General features: G+C 41.9%; 1 protein-coding gene across 4 annotated transcripts; it reads right to left on the minus strand.

The window, feature by feature from the left end:
* Positions 1-850: 850 nt before the first annotated feature.
* Positions 851-9,778, minus strand: mag (myelin associated glycoprotein). Of its 4 annotated transcripts, XM_022764296.1 has the most exons (11): positions 9,681-9,778; positions 8,740-8,815; positions 8,264-8,632; positions 7,385-7,681; positions 6,150-6,407; positions 4,705-4,965; positions 4,174-4,482; positions 3,237-3,336; positions 2,516-2,612; positions 2,189-2,242; positions 851-1,898 (listed from the first exon to the last, which is right to left on the minus strand). In XM_022764296.1, the coding sequence occupies exons 2-11, from the start codon at positions 8,783-8,785 to the stop codon at positions 1,740-1,742; spliced, it is 1,950 nt and encodes a 649-aa protein (XP_022620017.1). In that variant the 5' UTR covers positions 8,786-8,815; positions 9,681-9,778; the 3' UTR covers positions 851-1,739. The 4 variants fall into 4 exon arrangements, with proteins under 4 accessions (XP_022620017.1, XP_022620016.1, XP_022620018.1 ...); XM_022764295.1 differs by lacking the exon at positions 9,681-9,778 and having other exon boundaries at positions 8,740-8,832; XM_022764297.1 differs by lacking the exons at positions 2,189-2,242; positions 9,681-9,778 and having other exon boundaries at positions 8,740-8,832.
* Positions 9,779-23,020: the final 13,242 nt, after the last annotated feature.

The following is a 23,020-nucleotide window of genomic DNA, read 5'->3' on the forward strand; positions in this document are numbered from 1 at the left end:
GGGACTTGCTTCAATCTTGACCGTTATTTTAAAAGTCTGTCTCCAGTGAGTCACCCAATTTAGTAGAAGTGCAGTAATAAATTGCTGTGGTTCCCCTTTAATGGTTCGTAGTGAACACAGCAGATATTACTCTTCAAATCGACTGCAATCACAGTGAATAATAAGGCAACTCCCTGCTTATAAACATTGCCTCTGATTTGACTTTGACTGTAGTGCACACTAGTTAGAGGCTGGGTGCTGATTTCTAAGCTTATATCAAGACAGCATTCAGTCAGAGTGGTTGAATGACGTGCTGCACACTGGCTTTTCTTCATAGTTCAATACTCAAATGTGTGCCTGCTGGCCAAAGACTCATGCGGGGTATTTACTGTGTGTACTGACATCCCTTCCCCTATCAATATACATCTTATTAATATATTATTGACACCATCATTATCAAGTTAGACTATTAGTGAGCTTTGATATTACATCATGGGTTGATCAAATATCTTTGAATAGCACAACCAGCTGGCAAGTCAGCATCACTTTTTGTCATTCAAACATCTGATACAACCCTGCGAGAAAAAAGAAAAAAAAAAAAAAGCATCAGTTTCTCAAGTGAAGTGATGCTCGAACTTCTCCAAAGACCCCAGAGATCAATGTCCTGTGATCTTTCAGCACAATATGAACACACACACACACACGTATACACACACACACACACACACACACACACACACACATTGTCTAAAAGAGATAACACTTTGGCCGCTCAGGCGCAAGAATGATGTGCTTTGTGTCTGTTTTTTCCAAATCAATCACAGAGCTAGGCTCCATGCCTTAGGGGGAAGAAGGAGATGAGACAGACATTTTGCGTTGGCCACAGTGCAGGAAAAAAAAAAAAAAAAAAGAAACTCAACACATTCTACAGTTGGATGCTGGAAAGAAACTGTGACATTTTTCAGAATCATACAGTGTATCACTTAAATTTACAAAACCTCTTCAATTATTTTCAAAAGTGATGGTGACATTTTTTTTTTTTCATTTATTATGAGAGGCTACTGCGTCACAGCACACATTAAATGCAATTATTCGGAAACAAGATTCTGAGATGCGTTTCCATCTCCCTCCTCAGCCGGTTATCTTCTCTTGGGATGTAATTAACCAAAGGAAAGAGAGGAGAGGGGTCGCTCTCAGTCAGCAGACACGCACAAAGATAAGAGAACAAAAAGCACGGTTACTCCTTGCCCCGACGCTTCGACTGGCAGCAGACACAGTGACAGTTACAAGAGCAAATAGTGTGATGGATGCAAGCACTCAGATGTCTGTCATTTGACATTAACATCAACAATCACAATGAGAGAGCATATGGAGAAAGCAACAAAATCATGGTCGCTTGTTAACACTGCATGTTTTAGAGCCCATGTATTACAACTGAGGCTAGAAATTTAAATAATTTCTTAAATATTGTCCAGTGAGTCATGCTCTGACTCAAACAGTACCAGCTTTTCCAAACGGTGGCGAATGAAGGGGGATCCCGTGGAGGAGGGGCAGCATGAGGGGGCGGGGGGAGTACTGGCATCGAATGATATGTTATATGTGACAAATCTGTAGAAATGAGAAACAAGGAGTCATCATATGCAGAGTGAAATCCAGTAGGTGATGGGGGGTTATTATACAGTTTATGGGGCAGAGGATGTGTGTGATACGGGGCTGCCACTGCGTCTCGCATAGCCGAGGGATCAGGGAAGGATCGCGATTCATTTGGCTTTGATTTCCGTGTAGTTGCTGCCGTCATCCCCCCTCCCTGAGGCCCCCTCCCTGGGCCTGGCCCCAATAAACTCCAGAGCAGCGTAATTCAGCTCTTGCCTCTCCAGTCCTGCCATAGAGCCCACAGGTTGATAATCCCCGTCTTCTCCCTGCAGACAGAAGGACCGATGAGCGGCACAAATCACTGGCGAGGTGCCAGCGACACCACAGATGACAGACACCATAAAGAAAAGATGTTAGCGGTTACTGGTCGACATACTGACAAGGAGACTGAGATGTTTCCTGTTAGTTGGGCAGTTTGTGTTAGCAATGAGGCAGCCATGCAGAAGGCAGTTCTGGAAACAAATGGCAGTGTACAGAACACAGAAGCTGATATGCGAGGAGATGCATCTGTCACTGAGGCTTGTGCTTTTTATGGGGATTTGTTTAGGAACCTTACCGTAGTCTCCTCTAGAATGGAGTTAAACTTTGAGCCCAACAGCTCTGTCTTAAGCTGTGCAAGAGTTAGGGGAGAGAAAAAACAGACAGAAAAAATGCAGAGAAGCAATGAAAGCAAGAGAAAACAGTGTTTGGAAAGGTCATGTTGGAGCTAATAGACTGCTTGTGGGAGAGATTCCTTCTATTTCCTCATGTTCAGAGGTCAAAATGGGGTCTCATAATTTAAGACTTGTTTCATTACACAAAAATACAACCCCAAACAACTTGAGAATGGTCATCCAACCCATCTTCCATTATAATCATAATCATTGACACCGGCATGTCTCACCACTTTCTTCCTCAGATTTTGTTTGTCCTTCTTGACTGCGCTGTAGTACAAAGCTGGGTTCTCCAGGACCACGTCCTGCCTAGGGTTGCCATTCTCTCTGGGGGACGGAGTCACATAATCAGACTCGGTCTCGACTGCCACTAACGCAGGGCGACACGCCAAGCCTGGGCATCCATTTTAAAACAACAAGCTCTGCAAGGTTATGCTGGAGGCCAACTGTGGCTGTGAGTGACGTGGTTATTTCATGGGTTTAGTCGCTGAGCTCACACCCACTTCAGGGGTGATTTGCCAGAGAAAGCTTGCAAAATTTGGGGGTCCAAATATGCCTTGAGGCTAAAATAAAGCACCTTGGTTAAGAGGGCTACCTGGGTTGTATTTAGCATAGCAGGTCAAGGATACAGAAGCAGTGTCAGAGCAGGGAATCGTGCCTGCAAAATATAAGGTTAGTCCAGCTTGCTAACCCACTCCACAAGGCAGCCAATGTGGATCTCCAAGGATTTCAACAGGGACTTGTCGTTGCAAATAAGCTGAAATTGCTCTGGAGAAAAGATTCTCACATCCACATCAGTCCCACATTCACTCATATACAATGTGCATCAATGTGTTTTAGAATGGATGACTAGGCTTAAGTGTTTCCTTGGATTTCAGAAAATGCTTAGTGAGGAAAATTACTACTTCTGCCTCGCATTGGCCTCTCCATTAGTTGGACACTTATACTCACTTCTTGTTGTTGTGGCCAACGTATCTCACTGCTGCAATGATGAAGGCTATGACCGCCACTCCTCCAATGGTGCCAACTATAACTGCCATCATGTACTTTTCTGAAAATAAAGGTGATCAAAGTGAAAAATGAGGTCATACCACTTAATTATGGATTAACATTTTCAACTGTACATATAAAAACTGCACACTTTGACAACATTTTGTCATGTAACTACACAGTGTAATAAGAACATATATAAAGAAAAAATTTGCATAGGGACTGTAGACTTTTTTACAGCAAAACCACCATCTTGAACCAAAAAATAAGGCATTGTTCAGTTAATTACAGCATGGTTGCATCAGTTTGTGGAAGTTTTTAACTTCTATCATGTATTTTTCTGAAAAGGAAAGACTTTAAAAGATGAAGCTAATGCTAATTTACATTTTTCTCACTGACCCGATCCCATGAATCTCATTAAAAGACCAAAACCAACAATGCGTTCAGACCAAACACACTATAGGGGCCAATAGTCCATCCTATGTAAACTCCTCTGTAAGATGTAAATCTTTAATTAAGTACATAGTTTTTAACATTTAACTTCCTGAAATGGTTGGGCACTGCAGTCTTTAGCAGACATTATTCAAACAGGATGAAACTGTGCATTTAATTTGGGACTACTTTCTGCTGTGGATCAATACACATTTAATTTACAGCAGCTGAAGAGTGTAAATAAGATCGACTCAAAATAAACTACAGTGCCCATGTTCATCGCAATGTCACCCAGTACGACAGCGTGATGCGTACGTAGCTTTTGCGACAGACATTAGTAGTGAACAGGATCGATTAATTGTTGGTCACCAACAGTAAGAAAAATGTAGAATATCATCAGAGGAGGAAATTCTGATATTATTTTATCAAACGAATCAGTTTATTGACACCGTTGTTTTCAACTCACTCTCCTGCTGTAGCTCCAGAAGTATGCTCTCTCTTCCGTACATATTGTAGATGCTGCAGTGGACGTTGACGGCGGGGCCGCCGTTATCGACCCTCTCTCCTTTCTCCCGCAACTTGATCATGCCTGTGGAGGTGTGACCGTCTGTGTGTGTGTAGAAGTTGTACCGGCCGTCTGTTTCATTGATGGTGATGTTCAGGTCGGGCAGGTAGAACTCGATGGTGGGCTCAGGGTTTCCTGTGGCCATGCAGACACACTGGACACCCTCCCTCACCACTGTGCACTTTGACTCCTCCAGAAGGACTGGGGCATCTATTGAAGGGACGCAGCACAGTGAAGATGAAAAATGATTTTTCTAAAGAATTAATAAAAAAAAAAATCTTATTTTCTCAGTGTTTTGTGAGATTCTGCAAGTTCAATATTACATAAGTAGAAAACTGTACTTCAAACGATCATAACACTTTATGCTGTGATTCTTCATTCTTTTGTCTTTGCACAGCTGTTGAGTGAAATACAAAACAGTGAAGCACTCACACTCAACAGTGATGTTGAGGGAGCTGCTGGCTCGGCCGTGCTCATTCTCAGCCAGGCAGCGGTACTGTCCGTCTCCCTGCGGTGTGATCTCCATGATCTCCAGCACCGACAGCTCGTCAGCGGTGATGGTGCCCACCAGCTCCCCGTCTTTAAGCCAGGTGAGGGTCGGGGCCGGGCTGCCCTGGGTGCTGCAGTGCAGGGCCAGTGAGGTGCCCTCTAGCACCGTCATAGAGTCGTTTACCAGGGGCTCGCGTGGAGGGTCTGCAACAAAAAGTGAAGAAATTTAGGGTTTTTTTTTCTTTTCTTATTCAGATTTGGGAAAAGTTGCTTAATCATTCACATCAGTAAAAAATACACAATGCAATCTTTCATTTAATTTTTCATATTTCATTTTTTTTTTTTGGCCACTTGGGGACAGCAGAAACCAGCTGTGAAACAACACTGACATATTTTCACCTTTTCAACATACATAAAATATAGAGTTAAAAATGACCAAGAAAGGAAAAATGTGGCTTAAACTGGATAAAAAGTCAGTTTTGACTGCTGCTCCCAGGCAACCACAATGCTGACACATGCACAAAGTGTATATGATGACACTGACAGGCATCCAAATGAAACGTACCGTTACCTTGATTAAAATCACAGATTTCTCTAAAAAGTGCTGGAAACATTGGGATACTGTAAGTACACAACTCAAAAAATATAGAACAGAGGACTAGTCATTTTTAGACATTTTAATGTGGAAAAGTTACATATTATACCTAGAAGTAGACAGGTCGAACTTGTGAGTGAACAGCTGCTTATTTACACATCCAGCAGTCACAGAGCAACATTGTCATTCAGTTGAAGTTGTGCATCCGGCCACCTGGCAAATGCAAATCCATTATTCACTCTCTTTTAACTCCCCACAGACTCCCAAGGGAAATATCCAGCTCTTTAGCAGCTAAATGCTCCATTATGTTCACCAACTGCTCACTAACTGTGTCTGTCTGCTGCTTCATGCTGAGCATGTATTGTACAGTGGGTTTATCAGAGCTTTTTCGATGACAACAGCTGCCTCTTGCGGCCAGAAAATGACGCTATGAGAATGGTGAGACAGAATCAGAACAATAAAGTTGCTGAAATGCACTATAACGCTCTGTAAAGCCGAGGGGAGCTGCAGATTCAGATGATAATTTTCTGTAGGTCTCTACTAATGCAAAATGAAATCCAAAAAGAAACTCACAGCGGCAAAAAGTAAATAATGTGGATTGTGGTAATATATAGGCTTCAGGAAGATATTCAGTGGACTATTCCTTTATTGTTCGTGGTGGGAGAACTCAAGCTAATTGTACAATCCAAACTCATTTTAAAACATCACCTGTGTCCTGATTCCCTACTGCATGCTAATTGTACACAGTATATGAGATGGAATAGAGACACAGCTTCTGTCTCAAGAGACTTACACTTGACAGCCAGGTAGAGTGAGGTGTTCATCATGCCGTAACCGTTGTCACCGATGCAGGTGTAGAGTCCCTCCTGTGCAGGTGTCACATCATCCAGGGAGAGCGAGATGTTGGACGCCGTGTCCCACAGCAGCTCCTGGTCTCCAAACATCCAGGAGATCCTCGGGGGAGGGTTACTGTCCACCTCGCAGTGCAGCATCACAGAGCTGCCCTCCATCACCTCTGACGACACATTCACCCACACCGAGCGCGGAGCATCTGGCAGGACGACGAAAATAGACAATTTCATTTCCAAGCACCACACCACTGAATAACTGCCACTTAAAAATGACTAGATCTTTCCTGCTGAAACAGATTTGTCAACATGCAATATAGTCCATAAAAGCAGAACAGCATCATATTTTTGTTTTGGCTTTGTGGGGTTAAAATGCCAACAATGTATTCGATGTGTTCACATTTTTCTATACTTGATGCAAACTGGAATCACAGCCCTTTTGGAATAATACAGCTACATTTCCCACATGGTTCACCTACCTAAAGTTTAAAATCTGCTATTTAACCTGAGCAGATTAGCACAAAGGCCAATGGCCAAATAGAGGGGAAACATGAAGAGTCTGCTTGTATGCTAACCACTTAGACTTTTAGCTACAGTGTGCTAGCAGCATGGTTCTCTGGATAGCAATGTCAGTCTGTCTCTCAGTTGGTTGGTCTGCCACTTCAGTACAGACTAATTATGCTAAAAATTAAATTAAAAAATAATTAAATTAAATAAATAAAAATATTAGCATTCTGACATGCTAAATGAAGATGGTGACCACTGCAGAGATTATGCCTTGTAAGTGTACCTGCATTGTCATTTAGATGTTAAGATTTGCATCTGGATGTCTGGGACTCAGCTCAACCTGGCCTCAATAGACGGACGAGCTAGCTGTAGTGTTGGCTGCACGGTTTTTAAAACTTAATGTTGGAAACACCTGTAGCTTTTTTGGAGCTTAAATGGTGGCACTGCATGACACAAACACTAAAGAAGATCCGTTTGAGTCTGGCCAACTTCTGAGTAATTGCCTGAAGCCACTCAAGAAAGAAATTTGCTTGATAACAATTCATTATTGCTGTTCTTGGAGCCCTCCAATGTCATGTCAGACACAACAGTCTTTTTGAGACTATAGACAAGAGGTGGGAAAGCATCATTAATACACCTACACATACAGTAATCTTGATGCTTTTTAACTTACACTTGATGTCCAGAGAGATGAGCCTCTCGTAGACCAGTGTGGTGTTGGGGTAGTAGACCCTGCAGCCCAGGAGCTGTCCATTGTGCATGGGTCTGGGTGTGAAGGTGAGGGTGTTGGAGAGGACCGCCGTGTTGCTCTCTTCTAGGTAGTCAGAAGAGAACTCCGGGTCGGGCAGGTAGTCGGTGTACATCCACTGGATCTCTGGAGTCAAGTCGGGGCAGTTGTCAGGAGCGTAACACGTCAATTCAAGACTCTCATCACTGACAATCTCCTCTGGGACATCAATGTTGGGTTGATCTGGTGAACAGGAAGAGAAAGACATTACTGGATTTATGTGATTAATAATAATTACAGGAACTGTATTTGTAAAGCGGCATTTTATTTCCATGCAGAGATGCAGCTCAAAGTTGAGCTAGAATAACAATATTGTTCAAATCAATATGATTTCATAAACCTCTCCAGATTAAATGGAAAGATCTCAGAAATGTCTCCTTTAAAATACAAAGGAACCTTGCCACATGGCTGATAGTAATATGAATGGAAATGTACTTTGATTACACAATGATTCTTTAGTTTAATTCCTTTATGGAAGTTAAATCTTTTAAACTGAACCGTCAAATTTCATCACACAACTTTAACAAACAAATCTGGTCATTAATTATATAAGATGTTAAAGTTGAAAGATGGATAAATTGTTGCTTATACTTGGCGTAATACATCATTTCAGTGTTTGTGTTTAATTAATGAAAGAAAAAAACTTTAAAAAATTATTTATTATCAATATTTACATTGAATTGTCATTTTACTATCAGCTATAAACTGTATTTCTGGTTCATTAGCTGCATGTTAATCAATATTCCACTTTATCCTTTATCCTACCGAGAACTTTGAGCTCAGCGAAGTCAGGGAACGTGTACATGTTGGCTCCGCCGAGGTCAGCACGAAAGTAGTATCTCCCTGAGTGCTCTGTGCCAATGTTGTTGATGAGCAGAGTGCAGTTCCTCTGGTGCAGGTCACCCAGCAACTTGGTGCGGCCCTTGTAGCTCTCGTGCACGACGTCCGTGCGTGATTTGAAGACTACGGGAGGGAAGAGTTGAGGGTAGGGTTGGCCGAAGTACCAGATACCGTGAATGCCCCGGTACGGCCTGATGCCGGACGGATACATGAAGGTGCACGGGATGACCACGCACGAGTTTGTCATGGCCGAGATGTCCCGAGGTACCCAAACGTTCCACTGGCAGCTGGCATCTGAGAGGAGATCAGAAACAAGTGTTGAGTGAAAAACGATTACGACATAGTGACACGTGTCAGGTATGTCTGTCGTCATACAAGAGAGAGGTACAGTAATTCATTACCGTTGACGATCAACAGCAGTGTTAAGAGCAGCTCCAAACACCACATGGTCTCTGCTCAACGCTGGACCATAGACCGCTGGAACAGATGACACTCTGTCAGTTACAGTACAGGCATCATCAAGGTAGGAAGAGTCTACTTTACAGCACTGGTGCTGCTGCATGACTCAGACACACCATCTACAGCTAAGGATCACACATATTATTATATATTCAAAATGTTTCTGTGACTCAATTTATACCAATTGCTTAACTATCAATGGTGCAACAAGAGCACCGCACCGGGGGCCCAGTGGCTGTAAGGGCCCCAACACACTTACAGTTTTGAGTCATAGTCTTTTATATTTTTATTGCCCTTATTGAAATTTTCCAAAACAGCATGTCCTATACAAAAAAAAACAATATTTCTGCCCAACACTTAATTAATTTGGTTACTTTATTCCCAAAAAGTTACAAAGTAAAGCTTTCTGGGAAATCCTAATTTGTCTATTGAGCTCTGTCTCTGTCATTTGTAATAACTTGCATGAGTAGATGTCTAGTTTTTTATTTTTTCAACCTGTTGGCAAGGAGCAAGTGTTGCAAGCAGCATAATGTTTAGCAAGACCAAACAAAAAGCAGCGCCCAGAAGAGAAAGGATAGAAGAGAACATATGATGGGGGAAACATATTAAATGAGCTATTTGTCAGATTTTAATATTGAAATTGTAATTTCTACTTAAGTAGGAGATATGCATCTTTGCTTGTTGCTAAGGCTGATTAAAATCAAAAGTGACTTTACTCTAAATTACATTATGTGTCAAAGCAACAAAAACAATTATTCATGGTTTGGGCCACATGTTGGGTGGTTGTGTGAAAAGATTTAAAAAAGTAAACTTTTAAAAAGAGTTAACTGTCTTGTGTCTGTCTTAAAATACTGTGACTTTGTAAGTGTGACTGTGGTTTCACCTTGAAATGCTGATGGTAAAAACAGATAGAAGCTCAGCAGGACAGCTTGTCAGCGGCTCCACTAGAGGGTGTTCACTCACACCCTGACAGCTCGACAGCCTTCCTCTCTGTAAAATAAAATAAATAAATAAATAAATAGTGACATCAGCATCATCAGGCACTGACATCACTCAGAGCTGTAGTAAGTCACACAAACACACAAACAGCGTCAGCGTCAGTCAGCACCTGTTTACTCCCCCTCAGTAGAGTCACGCATTATGGCTGCCACACGTAATCGTCCAACCAATGAATGACTCTCACTGTTGGCTGAGCTCTGACACGACGCCAAACTCCAGTCACCACACATCATGTCATCATTAGATTACTGATACTATCTGTACTAATAATGAATCAGTAGGTATGAGAAGGGACGCTTAACAATATTCACCGATGACAACATATGTGAGCAAACGCAACTGCATAATCATTTAAAATCACGGCAGCATCGAATTATTGTTGCAGAAGTCCTACAGATCTTCACCACATAGATTTGTTAGGAAAGAGAATTTAACCACTGTTTGTGTCGTGGTTGTTTATTTCTCTTCTAACTGACTCCCTTTGTAGTCTGGAATATCAACTTTCAGTTTTGGATCCATTTTAATGTTGACTTCTCTGTTACTGGGTCTTAAATCCAAATGAAGAAATACTGAAATGGTAAGGTTCCATCAAACTAAAAAGAAAAATGTACAAAGAAATAAAAGGGCAAATTAAATTCATCACACATCATCAACATATTGTGTAAAATAAAGAGCCTCCATTGTCAGCTACAGTCATTGCCTTAACATATTGAACATATTGTTTTTCACTTCAAAATCCATTCATCTTATCAGCTGAAGTGTGATTAAAACAATCACATGAACTACAGCGGCACAGTGTTAAATGATACAATATCAAACTGTTATCAGCTGAGCAAAAATCAAACACGTTCCACAGAAAATTACATCAAGTGAACTGCTCATAAAGTCACAACTAAAACGAGATAAAAAATTAAAAAAATCAGCATACTGCATGTTATAATATATTCATATTTCATGAAAATGCAAAAATACTCATTTCTATATAGGAATTACAATAAATAATAAGAGGAAAACTTTTGATTTGGCAGACCGACCCCTGTGGGCTACAGACTTAGGAATGGTGAGTTCCTGCTTTTTGTCCCACTGCAACATAGTTTCAACAGGAGATACATCAACCTTTCAAGTCAGCTGAGATTATCTCTAAAAGATCGTTAAGTGGTACATTTAATCGCTAAATTATACTGACTGGTAACCTAATAATATTAAAAGTTTTTTTTATTCACACTAGTTAAGGTGTTTGAGAGATTTCACCTGATATTTCCTTGCAGTAGCGTTTGTGTTTCATGCACCTGCAAGCTGATAACAGAGCTTGTGTTTTATACATTTCATATTCCTTGAATTTCTTCTGAATGCTGCGTTCGCTAGTTAGCATCAGGTCATATTCCCACCCTGCAGTCTGATGCAGGTGACAATAATAATTCATCTATTTACACTTATGAGTGTAATGTAATGTCATTTATCCGTTATATTCATTTCATTTGTTCTCAAGGAAATCTACATGTGATATAGAAATAAAAATGTATATTAATATCATAACGACTGTTACTTTGGAGTGGATGTAGAATTAATACATGCAGAAGGAGAAGCAGAGGATTTAGCCTCATGCTGTAGCAGCCGGTGTGTGCAGATGGCAGGCCTAAGAGTGGATTGTGCTTTTGAGCTCTGTGATTAACATATCCCAACATCCCCCAGAGAATCCATGACCACTTTTAGCCTCGCTGATGGAGGGAAGTGAAAAATTCTGTTGCTTTGACAGCGTAAGAGGCCATTGATTTGTCTCGCTGCTCATCATGCAGTTCGGCAGCAAAATAGTCTCAGATTCGTAGCTATCTGAACACAAAAAGGAAGTTTACTTGTCCAATAGCTGCCTTCTCCTTTCCCATTCACCACTAATCTTTACACCTGCAACAACTGAATGTCCTGGCCAAAGCCGTGAGCACAAAATCATCATCTTCTGGTGAACTTGTTAGCAAACAGTTGCTTATTTACTTATCCAGGTGCGAGGAAACGACATTATCATTTATCTGGAGTCATATTTCTGCCCAGCTGGTGAATATAAGTCCAATATTTGTTTCTCTTTCAGCCTTGTTTTTGGTCTATACCAAATTCTGAAGGAAATATCTGCCTCTTTAGCTGCTCCAGTTGCTAACCTTGTCTTTGCCACTTGGTGCTGAGCAGGCTGTGAGAAGAGCTGCCCCCTGCATCCGAAAATCACGCTAAGAAAGCAATGAGAGTGAGCCGAGACAGGAAAGCTGAGAGACAGACAGATAAACACTGGGCTGAAACTGGCTACAAAGCTCCACAAAAGCAAAGGGAGCTGCAGAGTTGGATCTCCCGCTAACCCTCTCACCTTGTCATTTCATACATGGTTATTATAAAAACATCTCAGATTGAAAAAGGGGTCACACTTTGAAACGTCTTGGCCCATAATGCCACACTGTAGTCTGTGACAGTCTTAACTTTTCTCCAGTGTTGTGTCAAGCTCCACCATCTGCACTGCAACAAAAGGCCAAGAGCCGGGGCGAGTGTGTCCAGGCAGAGAGGCCGTGCATCAGCGGCAGCAGGAGAGAATAGGGCCGAGCAGCCAGGCAGGGCCACTGACACCACCACCAACCCCCAACCACAACGGGCCTCATTGATGGCGCAGACAAACGGCTGGCACAGAGCACAGAGCATACGTGCGCACACTTACACACACGCGACACGCACACAAAACACTTGCCTCATACCAGCCTCAGCACCAGGCTCCTGGTCCCTCTCAGTCCTGACTTCTTCTTCTTCTTCTTCTTGATGTTTTTGTTCTCCCTGAGTTGGTCGTCCTGCTCTGAATCCTAGCTGTCAGATTCTGTGGGAAAACGGACAGAAAGGGGAGATAAAGAGAGATGCTAGAAGGAGACAAGGAGAAGGGGAAGAGAGGGAGTCTGTGTGAGCTCTGGTTTACATGTGTCGTGGGCAGCTCTGAATATGCGTTCAGGCATTTCTGGAGCTGTTCTTTGGCCCACTCAGCATTCCTTTCCTCTGTTCCACCATTTCCCTGAGCCGTCCCATGTGTGTCGATGCCTTGAACCCTGGGCCTGGATCATACTTCCCTCTGAGGTCAAAGCAAAACATGTTGACATTAGCTGACCTTTCTAATGCTAATGGTGCCCAAGACACAAGGGCAAAAGCTACAGGGCGAGCGAATGATGACTCAGTATCATTTTGAGTAAGGCTGCGTTACAGCAACATACGGAGAGTAGGAGGAACGTAGAACTGGCGAGATGAATATGGTTATGTAAATAAATATAGAGTTTGATCTTAGAAAGGTTCATTTGTTTGAAAAGCTTAAATCACACAAACTCAAGATAGCGTTTGAACCTGAAGCCACATACAGATAAACTTGAATATCAGAAATGGAGAAAAGGGGCATGATGATTGATCTTTCCAGACATATGCAGATCCAATATTTTCCCTGCCGAGGAATGTTTGTAGGCGAGGAGCATGGAGCCACACAGCGGTCCACCTAGTTTACATATGACAGTAACAAGGGCAACTTGTCTACCAGAGTGGAACTTTTTTTTTTTTCTCCATCTTCATTGTTACATGTAGTGTGAGTCACTGTATCCAAAAGCCGTTAGGCCACCGGCCAAGTGATGGCATCGACCGAGCCGTGGATAACCTCAAGGGAATCCCTCTGTAAACAGTCTGGAGACGAGCTGAAGAGGAGAATGCAGCATTGATGGTCTGGAGCTGAGTACAAATGAATACGCAGCATGCCATAACCAACCCCCCCCCACCCCCAACCCCTACACAAATGCAGCGTAAGGCATGCCAGCAAGCTTCTCAGTGTGGGTGTGCAGCTATGTGGCCTTCCTCTGATTCTCCTCTGTGCCGCTCATAAGCTCAACCTGCTCTATTGTCCTGCTGGGACTGTAGTCATTGTACATCCAGTGTGAGTGCATTAAATGTGCAAGAGCAGAACCGTTTAGATAAGGAACACTGCATCGTGTTTGTTTCTGTGGCCTTTTTTCACAAAGATAAAAGGAAATAGGAACTTTACAGAGAACTCATTAAAAAAAAGCTTTCAAAGTAAGAAATGAGGAAACAAAATAAATGACAATAAAAAAATGTTTAGACCTGAAGACATGTAATTTAAATGTACATCAGTGCATAGTGATCTTTATCCCCGTTTTTTTTTTTCTGCACAACTTGTGCAGAACTTCCACTTCTATTATCATAGGTAATCAAACCTCAACATGATCAGTGATTGCACATCACGCTTCAGGGATACAGATGCTGTCTGAACAATCATTTCTGCTAAATTAGGCCACGACACCTTTTATGAGTCATTTTGCATTATTGAAATTGCTCACACAAACAGTCAACTGTGCCAAGAAGAACATTTTCATTGTGAATATCATCTGCCGCTCATGCACAAGAGCTGCGGCTTGGCTTTTGGACTAGGGGGGCAAAAAAGAATGGGAACCTTGTATGCAGAACACTGCCCATTGTGCGAGGGTGAAACTAGAGGAATTTTTCCGGAACAGGCCCACTCACAGCTTGCGCTTTGCTGTTTGCCTGTGACGCGCGTTGGTCCACGACAAGCTAAGGCCCCCACTAAAATACTCAGAGGAGCAGATGGTCTTAAAACATGACTGCTCCCCCTCCCACACATGGTGCACTGAGCTGCGATGAGTCCAGTGCACTACACATGCGCACACACACACACAATATGAAAAACATAAACATGCAGGAATGCCAATATCCAGTCACACAGTCTGTCCAAGGTGCTGCAGAGTGCTGGCATTAATGACAGATTCAGACTGGACTTATCTGCTCGCCTCTTGCAGTTAATACTCTTGTATCTAAAGTGCATTATTTTTTCTTGCCCATGATGTATGGAGTATTTTAGGGTACTATTGATCCTCACTATTCATCTGTTTTTTTATTCTCCAGTTGCTGCTGTGACATGTTTATCTTATTATCTGAAGTCTTTCAAGGTAACTATGATTTGCTGGAAGTGTTATTTTTATGTCAGTGGGTGTCACTTCCTGTATCATTTTGTACCGATGAAACATATATTTTTCCATTTTTCATCTTCCACACTCAGGATTTAGCTGACACTTTTTCCTGTTCAGTTTGAACTTCAAACCTCCAGACAAAACCTAAAAGATATAGATCTCATTTTTTAAAAACGAGTGTAAAAGGAGTCTTTTACCTAGACCACATCAAGCGAGCATGACTGTAGAGTGAGATTCGCTTGGCGGATCACCAACATAACAAGAGAGCAGGAGCACCAATAGCTTATTTCCATCTTTTCTACCTGGCAAACCCGGTGACTCTGGCAATCCCCAGCCCAGTGGGCAGATGGCGAGCCACAGGCCTCCTCTATCATTAGAGTGCTCTTCCTTCCGCTCTGAACAAAAGGGGGCGACAAACAGAGCTGTCACCTGTTCAGCCACACAGAAAAATAAAGCGTGGTCACATCCCTACGCTCCCTAAATTGGGAAAGTGAGTAGAAATCTGCCAGCCTTTGTTCCTCCATCACCACTGATCTGATTTTGGTGAGGTTTAGAAGGGTTACTAGTTGGGATTTATCTACTGTTACATGACAAAAATGACAATGCATTATAATTAAAACCTAAAGAAAATAAAAATGCCTTGAATCTCACGCTGAAAGTCCGATTAGATGGAGAAACTTGTTACACAGGTCTATCGATTCTTACTAAACACATTAATCAGCCGAAAGCGAAAACTATAATTAAAGATCAAAATCTGAAAATCAACTGTGACACCTCTGATATGATTTATCTTACCCTCGGGGGGATTATGCCTTTTTGGCACTGTGATCTCGCTCCGAATTCACCAATTCGGCCGTAATTAAGAATCACAACTGCACCGCTCCTCACTGCTCCACCACCACACTGACTTTTATGAAACAATTGTTTTTTTTCCCCGTTTTGAGACGCTACAATAAACATTTGTTTCCTCTTTTTACTCAGTAAAACTTCTGCCTTTAGATGCAGGGAAACTGTGGCTTTAGTGACAGCATCATTAAAGAAACTATATCTTTCACTCAATTGAATAACACAGTTAAATTACTTGTAAAACTGTTATGGTTGGCTGTGTAATCGGAGGCTTTTCTACCTGGCATCAGATATCTGTTTGGATGTGGTAATACACTCTGGCAATTACAGACACGGCTCAGTGCTAATGGCACAGGCAGTGAAATCTGTCCAGTAATAATTGGCTGGGCTTTTAGCAGCCCCCGCCAACCACCGAACAACACACACACACACACACACACACACACACACACACACACACAAAGAAAACACACTCACTCACTCATGTGTGCAGGCTCGCACATCATCCAAAACATGTTCACTCGTGCACATATTCACACAGCTGCACACACACACACACACACACACACACACACATTCATTACCTAACTAGGTCTAACTTGTGACTCATCCAACTCTCAATCTTTCACTCGCTCACTCATCACCTCATCCATGAACACTCACACTCACCCTGACTGTACGTGTTTGAACTTAAAGAACAAAAATAACTCAAGTAACAAGGAATCTAGATTGAATACATCTGGTTGCATCAATAACAATGGACCCTCAGGGATATTAATAAATTCAAATGCATCATAAACACCCCGCTGTTGCCGCTCACTTGCACAGGGAATTCACAGAACATCATTAGAGGTTATTGGTTATCATTACTGTTACATTAGTTCCTCCTTCCGTCCTCCCTTATCTCCATCCTCTTGCTTAAAAATCTCCAACTCCAAACAAGCTCCCAGTGTCATGAGAAAGAAAGAGAAAAAGAAAAATCAGAGAAAGACTGCTGCCCCTCACCTGTGTAGGTGATCTCCAAGCGTTCACCACCTCCTGTATGAGCAGTGCCAGCAGCCTTCCCTCTGACACTCGCATGCAAAGCGTCACAGCAGCCTGTTGCCCGCAAGACCTCTCGCCACTCTCTGTACCAAGCCCCAACGGTGGGGAATAAACTGCCCCCCCCCTGCCCCCCTCCCCTCCCCTCCCCACTGCCACCACCATCATCACCATCACCATCACCATCACCCCTCCCGTATGAAAATCAGTCCTTCAGTATAGCAGCATTGTTCTAGGGCTTGGCCCTGAGGGTAAGCCATTCATAAATACACATGGGGCCACAAAGGGCCACACTGTTCCCCGTCGCTCTAACAAATAAGGGTGAGGCTTTGAGCTCCGAGGCCTCGGTTCACGCTGGATGGAACTGAGCATATTTGATCATTTTGGATTGATGGAGTGCACATCCACATTTTTTTTTTTTGTTTTTTTTTGTTTGTTTGTTTTTGAGGTCAGTGTAACAGAAGGCAGGGAGCGAGTTTGGGAGGGGGTGATGTGGATGAAGAGGAGGGGTAGGAAAGCAGATGAATTAAAGCAGTGTGGGGGCTAAAAGCTCCTGTTAGACTTTTAGTCACATTTTTCACAGTTTTGAGACTGAACAGCCGAAGCAACACATCAGAGGCTGGAAGAAACTAAAAAGCAGAACAATGTTTGTGCATGTTTGACACCAGCGACCACAGATCTTCAGCTCAGAGCATGACGTAGTGACCAATATTTTGTAAATGTGTTCCGTCAGCTTCCACATTGGTCCATTGGTTTCCAGTCATTGCACCACTGAACAAAAAAACCAACCTGCAGGAACTTGAAAGTCATTTAAGAAATCATGTTGGCTTTTATTGCTGTCAAAGTCTCATAACCTCCATGTGGTAATGCAGTTAAAGTTTTAATTTATTTGAAATACACTCAGTGGCCACTTTATTCGGTGAAGCTGTAAAATGAAATGCAATCTAATATAACGGTTCTGCCATAAAGTCTATTTTTATGACGCCTAATGTTCAGAGGTGTTAATTCAATTATGTTTTAGCATTTTTAGCATTGAGATCATAGTTACTGATGTTTTGTGCTGGACTCCATTATATTGAGAGGTAATATTCTCTCCCTCTTGTACAGCATATAAATAAACTAATGTAAATAACTAAATATATATCATTAAATTTACACAATATCCGATAATGTCAACATAAACTGTGTTAAGATAGATGTTATGGCAGAGCTAGAAGCAGGTGTGCCTAATAAAGCAGCAACTGACTGCATATGGACTGTCTTACAAAGCAATAATAGAAGCTTAACACACACACACACACACACACACACACACACACACAAAATAAAAAATAAAAACTGGATGAATTACCAGTCTCAATGATTTTCACAAGTCTCAGGTGGCAACAGGTGGAAGACTGGATGGAAGTGACACTGTGCTATGCTCTGAATGAAAGAAATGCAGTATACATAATTAAGGTTTAATGGGCTGAAACACAGCTAAACTCTAATACAGCTCATCACACAAAGTCACACTTGTTGCTTCAGCACAAATCTGCAGTTTAACGTCACACTGCGATACTGAAAAAAAGATAGAAAGATAGATATACCAGATTTAAGTTACATAAGAGACTGAAAAGCACCAGCCACAAAATGAGCATCACCTGCTCTATGGCGCCTTCATGTAACACGGGGTGGACGGTGACAGATGGGAGAGACACCTCAAGTCGTTCGCATGGTTGCGAAGCTGTGGGATGATTAAAACCGTGCAATGACAATAAGCACAAAAATATCCATTCAATTTAGGTTTAATGACACTGATTGACTTGATGTTTAGCTGACGTGTAGCGTCCATATTTACATTATTGATTATATTATTCAGAAAAGTTTCCCAGATGTAATTATGACTTTGATGTTGACGTAAAAGGTATTTGCAAGCTGCAAAGTCGTGATTAGAAAAACTACTGTTGTGACATTAATGCAGCATTAGTGCTAATGTAACAGAAGTGACGATGTCATTATTGAAAATCCCTGTCATTAAGATTTAGTTGCTGTCATTTCTGGCAATGCAGACATCTGTTAGTTCACAGATGAACGTCACAAGCCAATTTTGTCATCTGGTTTTAATTGTCTTTGTTCTGATAAGTCCAAGAATCATAATAAGTACAAACGAGTACAAATGTACTTCACCTAACTAAAATAATTGTTTTATTTTAAGGATTCATTTGACTTTAGTTTGAATATCACTGGGCTACTGGGCTTGACTACATCTCACTGTAAAGCCAGGGTTGTGTATGAAAACAATCTCCACTGTCTGTGTGATGGAAGACACTACAGACTCCTCCTTGATGCCCTCTCAGTGAACTACACAGTGAACTCATGTCACTCTGGAGCTGCTTTTAAACACATCAATTTTGCTGGGGGGTTTTTTTTTCTTAACAGTTGCACTTGACAACTTTTCAGCCCTCCACACATTCAACACATATTCAACAAGCCGCAGTAATCTAAAGGTAATCTGGGTACCTGGTGATATTGTGATTTTTCTGCTGATGGGGTTCACTTAAAGCCTGTTTTAAAGGTCTAACTGCAACTTCACCACATGGTTGTTTGACCGTTTTAAGGCAGCTGCAGTGACGTCAAATTGGGAAGTATGCTTGTAGATATGCAGGTATATGCCAGCTAAGCTATCAACCTGCCGACTCATCCTTCCTACTACTAACATTAATAAAAACACAACTCATTATTAAGCCTTAATGTGGCATTAGGAGTGTTCACACAGTTACACGGTGCTATGAAACCCAAAGACTTGTTAACACACCCCCCTCCCCTCCTCCTGGACACAGTAGCCATTGTCTCCCCGAGGCCTTCTGGGACAGAACAGCTCAGCTCGAGCCTGACACCGCACAACACTGGGAAGTCGATGTGCACAGATAATTGTCTTTTAATCACAACAATCCCCTTTTCTCTGCCCTCACTCGTTTGTCTCTGTCTCTTGTTCGACCTTTGTCTCACAGTTGTAGCTCTTGTGGCTTTTAGCAAGTTCGACCAGCCACACTGAGATTGTGAGCTGTGGCTTTTGTGATGGAAATAAGGCAGCAGCTAGGAATGATGGGTCAAAACTCATCACACGACTCAAAACCCCCTCAAACATCAATTTACTAATCAATTACCAAGCCTGTCCCTGAATGAATTCATGGCCTTTCATAGCATTAACTGATGTATTTCCACCTGCTCGATATCTGCTCAGGTAGAATATTTTTGTCTTCTTCTACACGACACTTCTATCATGCGGACTATCTCGTCCAGAGAAACGGCATCAGTTGTTTGCTGAAACGCTCAGTACACGTTATGTTTATCTGTTTTTGCACGAACAAACAAGTGCGACACTATAAACCTCTTTGAGGAAAGTCCGTCTGGAAGCGCGCGCTGCTGTCCTCATTTGAACGTTAATTGCGTTTCCTGTCTCGCCCAGGCATTTCCGTTAAAACAGCACGATACGGTTGGTAATACAAAGTGACTTTAACATGTCAGTCAGTTTGGGTTCTTCTAACCTTTGTCCACGCTCTCGATTTCCTTAACAAGTTAGAAATGAGCCGACTCTTAAAGCTAATCTTTCAAAGGCCGTGTGCAGGACCTTTAAAAAACCCACTGAAATACCTGATAAATACATTGTCCAACAACTGTTTTGTCCAGTTCCCTGAGTTTTTTCTTTTTTTTTTTTTCTTAAACCCACACACACATACACACACACACACACACACACAGTATCATGCTTTTACAATGTTACGAGGTAGATGCAGAGAGCTGTGTGGGAGTGAGCGGGTGTGTGGGTGGGTGAGGGCGTGTTGGGATTGTGCTGGACAGAGATGGGTGACAGAACACCACGCTGAGAATGGATCCATTGTCCCTCTGTCCATTTCACTGGACAGAAGCAGCGGATGGCTGCCATTTGCAAACCGATGAACAGCTGTAGAAATGCTGAAACTTTGTGTTTTTATTGTTCCACTTATCAGGTGTTTACCTAAATCATTTCACGTTCTGGGCATTTATCTGTTGTACATGTTCCTCTCTGACAAAGTGGGACGAGGACAGTGTCTTGAGCTAGAAAACTTTGTCTTGAAAACCTCAGAACATGCAGAAATAGATGGAAACTCGTTACCAGCCACAGGTTTAAAACCTACACTGGTTTAAATGAACCTGCTGCTCAGGTCGTTCAATTCTGAGATTTTCATAATTTTTATGAAAAAGTGGGAAAATGTTTCAATGTCCCAAGTTAAATTCCAAAGGTAACACTAAAATATTTAATTTCCTCCCAGAGTTTGACTTGGGTTTTGGAAAGATCCTAGATTAAGTTTGACACTCAAAAGAAACATCCATCCATTAGGTATACTGCAAATGAATGGCTGGATGGGTGTATTTGGGGGGGGGGGGGTTCTCTTAGTGCTAAGAGAATCTGATGGAGGGAAATGTTTGCGCCTGTATGACCAAAGTATTGTGTTAAAATTCATTATGAGATTATTGACCCTGTTCAGGACTTTTTATCCACAGCTCTGCCACACTGCTGTCCCCGTGTCACACAGGATTTTTATTCCCAAAGGTGCAACTAATCTCAAATTTGTCCTACTTGGCCTAAGTTTCCATATTGTGCTCCAACTGTCCTCCAATGATGTGGTTTGGATTTGGAGAGTGTTTAATGTGCAGGTCGTTTTGGGTCATTGCAGGCCTTGTTAGGAGATAAGACCGTTCTCAAGCATTTTCTCATTATAGAGTCTGTTGGTTCTATGTTTTACGGTAATGTCACTTCATCAGTATTTGTGTAATCACTGAAAAACAGTGTATGGATAAGCCAGATACTACAGGAAGTAGGAAGACAGTTAACAAGGCTGTGACGTCAAAAACATGTGAAAACCAATGTTTTGTTTTGTCTCTCAAGTCAAAATATTAGAAACATTGTGACTTTTCCCAGTCTGCAGTCTCTCAGTGCAAACTCAGATGAATATATAATGATTAGTTATCAAACAGAACAGACAGCCCATTAGTTATTTCCTGTATATGATTCTCAGCTGTAATCCATCAAAATCTGCTACAACATCAAATATCCATCAAATAGATTGAGTGCAATAATACAATGATGTGGCGGAGCTCATAGATGAGCTGCACATGGACACCACACTGTGCTGTGAGAAATCTGCCCCTTCAGTGTTGCCAATAAACGATCACAACAGTTCACTCCCTGCCATTCTGTTGCAAAGAAATGATTTGAAAGTGAGAGATTCAAACCCCGAAGAGAAAAAGGAAAGAAAGAGTGGTGAGGAAAATCTAAAACTAATGAATAATAATTGCAGATCAGAGAGCAGCAGAGCTCTTACCTTATCAGCTGATCTGAAGCCAGTGAGGAGCTCAGAGTCGTCTTCTCTCCTTCGACATTTGCTTTTTCTACCGCTCTTCCACCTCCCTCCTCTTTCTCCCTCCTCTTTCTCTCCCTCCTCTCTCTCTCTCTCCCCCCCCCCCCCCCCCCCCCCCCCCCCCCCCCCCCCCGTCAGCAGATTGGGTCTTTGGCATTCAGAACCTGTGATGGAAGGGCAAATCTACCCTTTTTAACAGCTTTCAGGTTTTAGATTTACATCTTTTTTAAATGACAGGATGATTCTGATCATTTTCTCTCTCTCTTTCTTTCTCTCTCTCTTGAAGTTTGTCGATTGGCCATCCTGTCCATGATTATGGCAGCAGCGTGCTCAAGTCATTTCTGAGATCTGATAACATGAAGACACACAGAGCTGCAATGAAGTCCAACTGTGCAAGAAACAGTCAGATGATCAGACAGGTTGTAAACCAGCCAACAGTTTTTACCTGATTATCTAAACCACTGTACTCTGGCTACACTTCCAGTTTTATCTCCAAGTGCCCATAATAATCTCTCATTGCACATGATCTCTGTCACGTGCAGTAGGTCATCTTAAGACCTTAGCAGTGAAAATGCTAAGAGTGAAAATATTATTACAAATGGAAATGATGCCTATAACTTGAAAAAATGAGGCTCAAGTTGTGATAAAGTGCAAATGCAAAACAGCCACAAAGTGACAGCAAAGAGACACAAAACCAGACGCATACAAGACGAGCACAAAGAAAAAAACCCTCACAATGACCACCTTTTACTCTGGGGGTCTTGGGCTTATGTAATTGGAGGAGGGGTTTACATGTCTGTGTCCATGGCTGCAGGCTAATTGAAGTGACAGCAGATATTTATTTATATCATTTCATAAAGAATAATCCAAGTTATTTATTTTGTATTCATTTATTTATAACAATTTAACTATATTAATAATGCACAGTTTCGTTTCTTATTTAAAAAAAAAAA

This window comes from Seriola dumerili, unplaced genomic scaffold (assembly GCF_002260705.1).
Source record: "Seriola dumerili isolate Sdu_G_001 unplaced genomic scaffold, Sdu_1.0 BDQW01000533.1, whole genome shotgun sequence".
NCBI classification, from domain to species: Eukaryota; Metazoa; Chordata; class Actinopteri; order Carangiformes; family Carangidae; genus Seriola; species Seriola dumerili.